General features: G+C 44.2%; 1 protein-coding gene across 1 annotated transcript in view; it reads right to left on the reverse strand.

The window, feature by feature from the left end:
* LOC149337220 (cathepsin L-like) overlaps window positions 1–13,115 on the reverse strand; it is a 55,681-nt gene that overhangs the window by 37,599 nt on the left and 4,967 nt on the right. The window contains exon 3 of the mRNA XM_089553385.1: window positions 6,839–7,033. Within this exon, the coding sequence (XP_089409511.1) occupies window positions 6,839–7,033 (195 nt within the window). The remainder of the gene's footprint in view (window positions 1–6,838; window positions 7,034–13,115) is intronic.

Here is a 13,115-nt window from a genome sequence, read left to right on the forward strand (position 1 = left end):
TTAGCTTGACCTCTGCTATGACGTCATACTATCAGCCGCAAATACCAGGCGCCCAACTTGTGCCGTCGCGAGGCGAGGCCGCGCTTGGTAGCTGCTGCCGAACTCCTGCGCCCGCCGCGCGCGGCGCGCCTAGTGGTGTGACGTCACAGCTGCAATTACAGGGCTCCAACTTGTGCCGTCGCGAGGCGAGGCCGCGCGTGGTTGCTGCTGCCTAACTCCTGCGCCCGCCGCGCGCGGCGCGCCTAGTGGTGTGACGTCACAGCTGCAAGAACAGGGCTCCAACTTGTGCCGTCGCGAGGTGAGGCCGCGCTTGGTAGCTGCTGCCTAACTCCTGCGCCCGCCGCGCGCGGCGCAGGAGTTAACGGCCCACCAATTGCACACATCGGTTAGCTGCAAGTACTTTGCATATAATAAATAAACATATCGTCAATGCGTTTCCCTTCGCCGGCAAGACGTTGTGACTGAGGACCCAAACTTATGTAAACATTGCTAACTGGTCCTTGCCACTCGATCCGGCAGGCATGGACGACATTGAAGACGACGCCTCTGTTGTACTACATTGCTTTAAATGTCTTGAATTCCCCGTGCGAACGCAATGCATGTTGGTATCCCACTTTTGGTGCAATAATAATGCTACCTCTGCATCTTCATTCCTCCAGAGAAACGTAAAAGCAATGGAGTTTAACTATTTCTGGTCCACATGCTCCATACTTGAACCATGCTCACAAAAGTCCCAAACCAACGCCACCTACACTCGTCCCCGAAGTAGAACAGTGACAAAATAATAGAAGCAATGCTGTCTCACTCCGAAGTGTTTTAACTCTTAGATGCAATGGCCCCAAGGGCGATAAAGGTACCACAAAATTAGCTGAGCGGACGGTAACTCCGAATCCTTTGTTTCTGAAACTGCACAATTTGCTTGAAACTGAAGCCTTTCCTCGCGTTCCCTTTGAGATGATGAGATTTTGTTTGTAGGTTTCGCGTAGAGCGGGTTGCCTAAGCGCCTGCACACTGTGCTCTGTAGCATCGAACGGCGAACAATCAACATAGTTTAGTTAGTTTAGATTATGGGGTTTAACGTCCCAAAGCGACTAAGGCTATGAGAGACGCCGTAGTGAAGGCCTCCGGAAATTTCGACCACCTGGGGTTCTTTAACGTGCACTGACATCGCACAGTACACGGGCCTCTAGAATTTCTCCTCCAAAGAAATTCTAGCCGCCGCGGCCGGGATCGAACCCGCGTCTTTTGGGTCAGCAGCCGAGCACCATAACCGCTGAGCCACCGCGGCGGCCAATCAACATCCGCTAAGACCACCATGACCACGGCTGAACACCACAACCGTGCATCAGTTGCTTTCAAAACGCTTCAGCGTGGAGTTACTTGTTGGCTCTTTTGGACTACATGAAGGTAGTGGTGTCTTTTGTAGGTTGATTTGCAAAGTGCAGCGCCTTGTGTACAGGTGCCATAGGCGAATTCGCAAATTTTTCTAATCTCTACAATTTTTCACATACTTTCAATATCCTAGAACACCGAAAAAAAGTGTGTGTGTGTGTGGGGGGGGGGGGGCAGACACTAATAAAGAAAGAGCAACAAACGGCCGCAAGTGTGTCTCTTCAATCTAGAGTTAGAAATGGCAGTGACGAAAGAAGGAAGGAGGTTCGAGTCCGTGATGATTTACCTCGCGCTATGTACCAGATCAACTACGACTGAACTTAGCATATAACACGGCGCTCCACAGCTTACAAATCGGAAGCTTTATCACATATTATGCAGCAACAAACCTAAATAATGTATTTCGCATCGTAGGCTGGCACTGCAAGGTAAATGCTCAACGAGGAAGCTCAAATCGAGGATTGAGAAAAGCTCATTTTTGCGTAGCTAGGTTTGTATAAGTAATAGCTTATTTTGCCTGCTTAAATAATCACGTAGACAACACATACCAACGTCCCGTAATGGGGCTTTGTCAACACGCAGTGACGCAGTCGTAGATTCAGATTACAAAAAAAAAATAGAAAACGGCGGCTCTGTCGATACATTCTGCTGCCAGCAGTTTAGAAATGGTTATTAATATCGGGCACGCTAAGTTCAAAGTTCGTAGCGAACATTAGATATGACGGTCTACAACAGCAGCAACAATTGTAAACGTCGTAGGTATGGTGTTCGTGGTTTCAGTTTCGAGTGCAGTGCGCGCGATTTCCGGTTTTGGCAGCGCGAGAACCCACCACCAGGGGTATACTCAAAAGAACTCTCTCCTGTATAGATAGCCACGGGTCCTCCAGTGTGTTTCTAATAAACGAACGGAGCAGACGCGCTTATGCTTGCGTACACAGTGGTTCGAGAGCAATATGATTGAGTCTTCTATCGCAGCTCTTAATGTGGCGTGCCGGTGTTGAATCATCAAAACGCAAAAAAAGCAGAAGATTAAATCAATGTAAGAACGCCGTCTTTACAACTGTACAAGCTTTTTGCCACAACTGGCCTGCTGCCGCCATCTATGGAGCTCCAAAAGTGCATAGGGCAGGTGTGCCGCTGCAAGCAATCCTAGACTGCAGGCGTTCACCACTGTACCAACTATGGCCCAGTACGTGAGACGGCCAAGTTGTTTGAAAGATAGATGCATGCGAGCGCAAGAAAATTCACTAGTGGGACCTTTGGAAAGAGCCCCATCAATGCGAATTCGGTCAAAAGGAGGGCAAGGTTTCAGAGGATTTGCACAGGCCTGCAGCTCACGTGGGTTCTGCTGCGGGCCACTTGGTTCGAAAAAACGAAAAACAGCGGAGAACAGGACGATAAGATGGACGACACAAGTACTGCTAGCCGCGCACAGGTTGTCTGCCTTCAGCGCTGCAATGTGAGGAGAAAACGACAGCCTGATTAGGTGCCTAGTTCTTGAAAGTACACTCTCAGCAGATATAATGCCTTAAGCAAATAGAACTGAGAATAACTTTTTTTCACTGTGTCAGATGAGCTGGGAAGTCAGAAACTATATCATACCACATCGGCCCTCAACAGGAAGTGGGGCACACTCACTGCTCTCTACACTTATAAACTCATTTCTCTTTAAACGAGCTGCCATGGTTTACGCCTCTCCAACAGAGAGCGTCAGTTTAAAAGTGCGATACTATAACTTCAAAGTGCAAGTGCAAAGAGCATGGTGTTATTCAGTGTCAGACAGCCAACTAGCAAAACTGCATGAAGTCCAATCGCGTGGCCTTGCTGTCATAGACCAGTACATATTTACTTAATGCGCAAGAACACAAAATTGGCCTCGATCTCACTGAAGTGCCACAAAATTCGGCAACCAGAAGAGGCGGCCACGCGCATGAAGTTCCGGGATTCTAAAATGTGGTGACGCTGACCAATTAATATGGTTCGCCTTCGATCTGAGCCAGCAACTGGTATTCAGCAGTGCAGTGGTATATTTCACCACTTCTCCCGTTCTTTATGACGCATTGCTTGAAGCCTGCCTTCCTATTTTCGAATATAAAACTTCGAGCTACCAAATCAAACACTGAAATCTTGCTAGTGACCACCAGTATCTCGAGCTGTTTCTCGGCATGAGTCAGGGCAATTACACATAAATGTCCACGAGGTGAAGGTTATAGTTCCGTATGTGCAAGTGCATTTAATGCACAGCTTAATCAAGCGCCTGTTCCAAGTGATATAAATCTACGGCTGAATTTTTGGAACTTCAACGGGCTCGGCGAAACCAGACAGGGCGGTGTGTTAATCATGCCTCTCATCTTATTACAGGCGTTGTTGCTATCTTCTGCCGCTGTTCTAGCAATTCAACCGTACGCCAGTTGACTCATGCAGCAAGTGGAAAAACTTGACAGCGCATGGAGCAAAGCCTACTGCGCCGACGAATACTTTCAGCTTGCAACATCAAGCATCGACCTCGTACACGTAATCGACAGCGCCAGATATAAAATAATCGCTGCATTTTTACAACTTCTCTGGGCTCGTCAAAACCAGAACGCAGCTTGTGCTAATCATTCCATCATCCCCCCCCCCCCCCCCCCAATGTTACAGGTTACTTACACTTCATCATACAGAAGCGATGAAAGGGGTCTCGTTGTTGGGCCGAGCCCACACACTGTCGTGCTTATCGCGCTAATTGTTTTTGTGTTTGTAAGTTACAGCTCTGCGGCAATATAGAGGATAAGCCTCGTCGTTCTGTTACGCAAATGTTTGATTATACCCTACACGGTTATATCCTACACAAATCCATAGATGAGCAACATACCGGAATTAGTGATTCGAAGATGTATTGTCGCCGTCAAGCGGAATCTGATTACATTTTCAATGTGTGAAGGCGCCAGACTAGAAAACCATGATTAACAGAGCTTCTGCTCGTCTTGCTAGGTTCAGCTCTGTTGAACCACAGTTAATATTTTCGATGGCTTTCTACATCCTGAAAATTGTATTTCCGATCATGACTTAATTGGTATCCTTTTTTCTGGTCTCTAACGTGTGAGCAGTATTCTGGAATGCAGCCCCAGTAAGCATACAAGATTTTAATTGATCAGAGGACCCACCTCTAACTGGCTATCTAGAAAATTCCGCTACCTAGAAAATTTCCTAATCATTGCCAACAGTGACATTATTCACGCTTCACGCAATACTTCTAAGAGAACCATAATCCTTGCTATTACCATTTCGTTCATCTAAAAAAAAAATCTGACTATATCGAAGGAGCCCTTGAGTCACCCGGAAGATTATCCAGCTGAAACGCAAATAAAACAAAGTCGTAGATAGCACGCTACTCCTACTACCAATTTTCAAGAAATAGAACACGTGTTAGTACATAAGTTAACCACGGCAAAAAGGCACTACTGCAATGTTACACTTCCTTCGTTTTCAAATAAAAATCCAAGCAGATTTGGGCACCTTCTTAGTCAAAGAAAGGTAGCAATAAATAAAATAAATGTAAATGAAACCATGTTGGTAGACGGCCGGGGAATTGCGGATTCATTTGATATTTACTTTCAAAGAGTATTCTCTACGGAACAAGTCCTCCTGAAGCCGGTACAATGTATTGATCCTAAAAAATTCCCTTAATCTCAAATGAAGGTCTGTTGTCATTACTACGTCAGTTTGATACCAAGAAAGGCTGCGGCACATTCAAACACCTTATTTAGGCTGTGTGCTTTTCAGATAGCTGAAGATTTTGTCAATATGTTAGTAGTTTTTTTTACGCTCAAGTGATCTGCCCTGTTGCCTGAAAGTATCATGAATATAGCCTATTTAGGAGTAAGATTATCAATATCTGTTACATTTAATTATCGGCTTGTATATAGTTATATATCTAATTATCGCCGTGTAATTATATACTGGCGGGTGTGATCAGGAATTTCTCACTAACAAAGGCATACTATCTACGTTCAAGCATCGATTCTGAGAAAGAGATGTCCACAGTTACTCAAATGTTGACGACCATTCATAAGTTGTCATGTGTTCTTGACTATTCCGGAGCAATCAACATATTGCTCCCAAACTTTGCCAAGGCCTTCGATACGATCCCCCACAAGAACTTTATTAATAAACTTGAGCTCATTGATCTCCCCCAGTATATAGCTCAATGAATTGATGCATATTTAGGAAACAGGAGTCAGTTTGTAGCTGTGATTGATGCGGTTTCTAAAATCCTGGGCGCCATTTCTGGTGTTTCGCAAGGAACCCTAATCAGCACCTTACTGTTCATTATATATAGTAATGATTTGCCTGATGTTTTGCCGAACTCTGTAGCCATAAGGTTATTTTGAAATCATTGGACTGTGTTTAAGCAGATATGAGAAGCCTCTGATTATGGTGTTCTCCAAGAATCCTTGACTGCTACTGATCGGTGGTGTGTTAAGTGAAATATGAAGGTAAGCATGAAGAAAACAGCATTCCTTCGTGTTTGAAGAAAAAAAGTAAGTTCATATTTTCCATTACTCATTACATGGCTTCGGTATCCAAGAAATGTGCAGCCATAAGCATTTAGGATTGACGCTTACCTATCAATTGGCATGGTCGACGCATATTGCACAAATTTGCTTTTTGGCTTTCTCAGCGGTATATTTCTTCAAACGAAAACTTCACAGGGACCCTCCTCCCCCCCTCCCCCCAGGCCCCAGTAATAAGGTTTTGGCATACAACATTTTCCTCGGGACAAAGCAGTAGTATGCTGCTGTCCTTTGGCATCCGCACTGAAAAACGGACATAACTCGATTGAAATAATTTAGAGGAAAGCAGTCAGGTTTTTTTTCCGCAAAGACAGACTTTATTCGCAAACAATGCTATGGTTGGAAACAAAATTACGCTTCTTTTAGTCCGCCGTAAAATAAATAAAGTTTTGTTCTTTCGAAACATTCTCTCAGAGGAAGTATATATTCAATTGCTCAATTTTTTTCATCCTGAAACTACCAGGCGAACAAAACAACAAGGGAGCACAAGCAGCAGCCAATCTTTATCCGAACAAATTCATTCCTGTACATTTTCTTACCCTAAACCATATCCGATTGGAATTCAATTCCACAATCGCATTTTGAAAACGATAATTTCATTCAGACATTGGAAGCACATTTGCGTGGTTAGGTTCTCTCATGTTGGATTATTACTATTTTATTGTCGGTTTCATCGCACCTATTCGCGCCGTGTATTGTATACTTTTACACACCAAATTCAAAGAATGATTTTCATGTTCAATGCCCCTCTAGGTCGGGCCCCATTGACCTGCAGTATCTTAAAATAAATAAATAGCACAGTAAGGTAAGAGCATTGCAGTAGCGGCAAAAATTGAATCCCTCGTGAAAAAAATCGTTCCTTTTTATTATCGTAAACGAGATCTGCTTACCGCGCTGAATGCCCAGCATGAACCGCAGTGGCCTTGAAACTTGACTGGCGTCACGTATCCCCTCTTGCGCCAGTCCACGTTCTTTGGAAGCTTCCGGGTATTGATGTTGGCCGGCATCAAAAACTCCGACCCGCCTTCGTCGGCGTCAGCGGTGACGTTGCCACAACTGTAGGACTCTAGATATTCATCATGGTGCTGGGTACAGAAATGGGAAGAGTGAAAATATCTAGAAAGAACTTTCAGCATGAATAAAATATTAAATTCCAGTGTAGTATTCTTTAATCGTTTCTCCAAGAACATTAAACCCAGCAATAAAAAATATAACTCCTCTTTCTGAACCACGCTACACGATTGCAAAAATTTACTGCGACCAAAACATCGTAATAGGTTCTAAAAGTGAATGCCGCTGCTACTATCCTATTTTGTGATAATCCTTTCTGCGAGTAATGGGTTAATTGTTTTTGCGACTATTCTGCCCCGTCTATTTTATCGGTAACAAGAAATGCTTACTGGCTATTCCCTCCCCACCCCCGCTCTTGACAAAAAAGAAATGTGTACTTCCAAAAATAGCCAGAGTGATCTTAACGAGATATCATTTTATTGCCTATGACTGGTCGCACCCACGAGTCGAGGTCTGCGCTTCCTATGAAGCAACGAAGATTCTGAACGGCCTGGAGAGTTCTCGAAGCCTCGCCGTATACCTTATATATGACGTCCACCGACGGTGGCCTGGTCGGACCCACGAAACACGCGAAACACGCGAATGAAACCGCCAAAGCTCGTGTTTGCTGCGTTGACTTGGGGTATACCGACATCACGCTGTCCATGCTTTCATGAATTTGACAAATGGGATAGTTAGGGGCGTCAGCACGTGTCTTTAAACGGTTCTTAGCAGAAATCAGTCTATATGCAGGATGGCCCCAGTTTGGCGAAACTAGGGCTGTCCCCGAGCGCTGTTGACGTCCTCAGATGAACGAACTAAAAGCTTCAAGAAAACCTCCACCCCTTGATATGCCTCCAGTTAACCCCAGAAAACCCTGGAATGCCAAAATCATTCTGGCAATATCATTACTTCGCCGTCACCTCACAGGCTTCGCGGGAGGTCGACAATGTACGACTCACGTTATCACGGTGTCTTTCTTCGTTTGTTTATCTTTCAACCGAGTGCATTACCTGCGTAAGGCATAAAAAATGCTTTGTGTATTTTATCGCCCTCTTTATGGTACTTTAAAAGAATTTGTAGTGTGCAAGGCCCGCTCTGAATGCTCATTTTAATAATTCAGAACTTATCACAATTTGCTTTGTACCGAGACAGAGCGCTCCCGTCGCACCATCAGCGGGGGTGGTTTTGACTTCACCTAGAACTCACACCGAGGTGGCTGGCGAACTTCCTTTTGGCACGTGACCTGGCGTACAACGAAAGGTCATTTACATGCGCAGGGAAAGGTCAGGCTTCAGTGCGGTCTAGAACTAAGCGCCGGTGACATCAGTTAGGGCTGTGGAAGAGAAGTGCCAAAATGAAGTCAGTGGAGAAACAAAAAGAGAAAACTGCTTTCCCATTTGGGTTCTATAACCATTTAAAACAGTATTCTCTTTACAGGCTTTATGAATGTTTTTGTTCTCTACATTTCTTCGGAAAGTGCAATCTTTTTTATATATAAAAATAATTATGTCGCGCTCCTTCACATCAGCAGGCAGCGGCTCTTATGCCATCAAGCTTGTCTATTCTGCGGCTGGCTTGACGCTAGCTGCCGGCGGATCTCGTCAACTTGTGGCGTAATTAAGTGTGGTTACACGCCTTTAGCAGCGTTAATTTCAAGTGCTTGGTTAATTTTCTTCCTCGTGCTACGTTCTCGTCGGTTACATGCCTGAATGTGTTTTTTGTCATAATAGCCACATCCAGTCGTACGGTTTCGACGCTGCTGCGTTCGGAAGGTCGAAATGTCATTCGAGATGGACAACGCGCAGCAAGCGTAGAACTGGTGTCCGTAGAAAAGTGTGAAAGTGAGAACTGTTGCGGCGACATTACATTGAAACAGTACGGTATTACAGTCGCTTTGATACTGTGGTATGTCGTTGCCACTGCGTGCGTATACCAGTCAGAAATCTGTGTTATAACACCCGTGTGGGGGTGTCAGATACGACTTTCGGATAATAGCTTGGCAGTGTATGGGAAAGCGCATGCTTCGTGGTGAATTATGTTAGTTTTCTGACACCTCTATCATCATCGTCATAATCAGCCTTACAACACCATTGCAGGCCAAAGGCATTTCCCATATCTCTGCAATTAACCTGGTCCTGGGCCAGCTGTGGCCACCGTGTCCCCGCATACTTCCGAATCTCGTCCGCCCGGCCAACTTTCTGCCGCGCCCTGTTACGCTTGTCTTCTCTCGGAATTCAATCCGTTACCCTTAACAACCATCGGTTATCTTGCCACCACGTTACATACCCTACCTAAGACCATTTCTTCCTCATGATTTCGACTTGGTTGTGTTGAACCTGAGTGTCTTCCCTTTCCAACTCTGACCTCTTCCTGTCTCTTAACGCTGCCCCTATAGCTTTTCTTTCCTTAGCTCCCGCGTTATCCTTAACTTAATTTAAACCCTTTTCGTTGGCCTCAATATTTGTTGCGCTTTGTGTTGATGTGATTGAAACAATTAATAATAAATATTTGTGTTCATGACGAAGAAATGCCATGATCAGATAAATCTATAGCCCTATCTCTTGAAGATACGAAGTAAATGCGGCTTTGAATGCCTGCGCTACTTACATTTTACTGAGTACTAAGAACTGCGAATGAAAAAGATTTTGAACGCACTGAATTCTGTACATGGCGTGATGTTGTCCTATTATTACAATAGATCAGAGAAGAAAATTTTGCGTGTCATGTGTCGTTGTCTGCTCCCTTTGTAAAATCTTGCATGCTCAGATGTTATTTCTATTTCTGTTTCAGGCGCAGATCAACCTTTAATAGGGACAGTTCTTTTGGTGAAATCTTCTTGGGTAATCTGCACAAGGAGCCTGCTTCAACGTTTCCTATGACCGCGGTTCACAATTCGGATTTCTTCATCCTGCTGTAACTTCCCTTGCTTTCTCATTCTTTGAGCGCTTGACTCTATACATCATTTGTTGTACATAAGTATTCATTTTAATGACTCAAATGTCTTCTTCTTCTTCTTCTCCTCTTTATAATGTCTTTATAATGTCTTTAAATGTCTTCTCTTCATGTGTTTTCTTCTCTTTCAAATGTCTTCAATTTTCCTCGGAAAGTGCACGAGCTTACAGCACTCTTATGCCTATTAAGGCAGCAGGCAGGTAGCTGGTTCTCTGGACGTTAAAATTTTGAGCTTTTCCCGTGGGTTAGTTTACCAACCTTTGTTATGTCACTATTCCAAGTCTGGTGTGTTGTGCTTTTCAACTAATGAAGTATGATTTTTGTTCGAACTTTGACGGTTGTTTCTTTTAGGTGAGATGAACTCCATCTGTCACTACCCATTGATGGCAAACTCAGGTGCTCAAGAACAACTCCCAAGCAAGCACCTATACCGTTATCTATAACTGTACCTCTTAGATATTATGCCAGACGGTTACGTCTGTTGGAGTGCTAGCACCTGGAAATTCAGGGTGACACGCAAAGAAATGACGAATGAGGACGCAACGAGGACTGACAGAGCGTAGCGTCGGTAGTCTGTATTTGTGTCCTATTTCTTTGACCCCATCTGTTGTGTCTAGCGAAACGTTGACATCTTCGAGGATTTATTTTTTCGCCAGAAATCCCGTGACTATAATATCACGTTTCATTATTTTTCATTATGCCGCCATTGTTTAGTTGTCCACTCATTTCGGAGAGGGCAGTGGCTACGCTCCATAAGGCGCCATGTTTGAAACCTATGGGTGTCTATGCTTACTACACTACCACCCTACACCTACCCTAGATGACAAGTGTGAATTGAATGGAGCAGTGGTTCTGCAGGTTTGCTTTAGGCAGTCATGTGCGGACAACGCAGACGCAGCGTCTACAGCGGCGACACAGTGGCCGAGGAAAGTTGTCAGCTTCTGCACAAGTCATTGCAGCCTTATTCGCTTAAAACACCAACCTTGAAGCTTGCATCAGTGCGAAATTAATATATAAATGAAAAAAAGGATGGTCGAGCGGAGTGACATAGGCATGCATGTATTGATTTCGCAACATCAATCTCAAATGTCACAATACACGTGTTAGCCTGTTATCATTTTAGCTTATTACTTCTCGCCGCTGCTACGCACTTCTGGGGCAAGACCTGAAGCTTAACCCCGCTTATTTGAGTAGTCTCTAGAGTACATCAAGAGAAGCACGGTTACCGAAGAGTGCACACAGCCGGAGTAGAGCCCATTTTGTAATGTAGTATTGGTGGTAGTTTGGCTGAGGGCTAGGTGGCTTCTAGACTTTTTTTGAAAACCCACTTCAGCTGTAACGTTGACCAACTTTTAACAGTAATCAAGATACAGACATATAGCACGGCAGGACATTTGAAATTCATCTGAAGTCAAATCCTCTGAAACTCCGGTTCTGGCTGTTTTCCAGGTGCCTTCGTTTGTGTAGCCTTCTGTTGGCCGCAAATCTATTTCAGAATAAAAAATAAAAACTAATGGGCTTCCAAAGCAGAGCCAGCAGCTTGCGACGCTTTAAACGAACCAGTGTATTTTATGCCTATATTCACATTCAGAGTTGTTAAAATATTTTGTTGTTAAAAATAAACTACCCGAAACCTTATACCAAGCGGTACCAAGCGGTACCGAGCGGTAGGCGGCTACGGCAGAGGCTCTATAAATAGCAGGGGGAGTTATTAGTAGAGGTCGCATAAAGGAATACATTGCTTATCATGATTACTGTCTCGCCCAAACGGGAAAACAGGAAGTGGACATGGAACAGTCCCAACGGCCTTACACAAATGCAGAAATGAAATAGCTCATCCTGACATCGTTCAGGATGTCGAGGTCTTTGGAAAGACGCGTTGTTTCGACCACGTGATGATGACCACGTGGTTCTTTTTCCCCCTGTATGTATTTCCCTCTCCTGCTTGGGCATACAGCATGTTCGCTGTATTCAATAATAAAGTAAATAAATAAAAGGTCTCGGATTAGCATAGACTTGAAGGAACGGAAGAAACTACTTAGGCGGAAACCCATCAGCGGATTAGCGGGAAGGACAGTAGAGAAGATCCCGCTGCAGAACAGCTATTCGGCTTTAACTGAGAGAGGAAATCTTCGTGTCCAAGTAATTAACGGTAATCTCAGAGCTACCGTTAGGGAGAGTGCAGTAAATGTAGTCGGTAGGATGGTTAGACCGGACACCAGCAAGCTCTCTCACTAGAAAAAAGACTTCAGTAAAAACGCCAGAGCATCAAAGCCACTAACTGATTAGAAAAAATAGAATTAGCAGAGGTATCAAATTCAATCGGTGCGCGCAAGGTAACCGACGCAAGAAAGGTTAATATCGAGAGTATCGAGAATGCTCTAAAGAACGAAGGTAGCCTAAAAGCGGTGAAGAGGAAATTCGGCAGAACCAAAAATTGGATGTATGCGTTAAAAGACAAAGAGGGCAATGTCATTAGCAATGTGCATAAGATAGTTAAAGCAACCGAAGAGTTCGACACAAATCTACACAGTAGCCAACGCAATCAGCACGTTAATGAAAACAAGTAGCTTACAGCAATGGGACGTCCTGCCAGCGACGAAAGAGGAAGAAAGCCTTAGGAGCAACTCAATAGGCGAAAGCAGCTGTTGACGTTCCAGTGAGAGCTCATCTATCAAAGCATGATGAGTAGATTGTGCTATTAAAACTAACCACGCATTACACGCAATGCGTTGTTTCCTCGAGCATACCGCAAGCTTGGAAGAACGCTAACATCATCTTAATTTATAAAAAAGGCTATGTGAAGGACTTGAAAAGCCACCGATCGACATACTTTTTCTTTGTTGTTTTTTAGGCATATGCCAAGATAATCGATAATAGAGATAAAATCATCAGGCAGGCTTTCGTGCACGATACTCGACAATAGACCATATTCGCACCATCAATCAGGAAATGCGTAGAATATAAGCAACCCCAATATATAGTCCTCAAGGAATAGGAAAAAACATCTGACTCGGTCGAAACCTTCGCAGTTATGCAGACTTTGCGCAATCAGTGTGTAGAAGAGCCTTTTGTAAAACAGATATCCATAACGCCTCCACAGCTACTATAGTACTCCGTACAATCAGCCATAAGCTTTCACTAAGGAAGGATCTAAGGCAG

Source organism: Amblyomma mixtum, chromosome 7 (assembly GCF_055824585.1).
Source record: "Amblyomma mixtum isolate Tamu chromosome 7, ASM5582458v1, whole genome shotgun sequence".
Classification (NCBI taxonomy): domain Eukaryota; kingdom Metazoa; phylum Arthropoda; class Arachnida; order Ixodida; family Ixodidae; genus Amblyomma; species Amblyomma mixtum.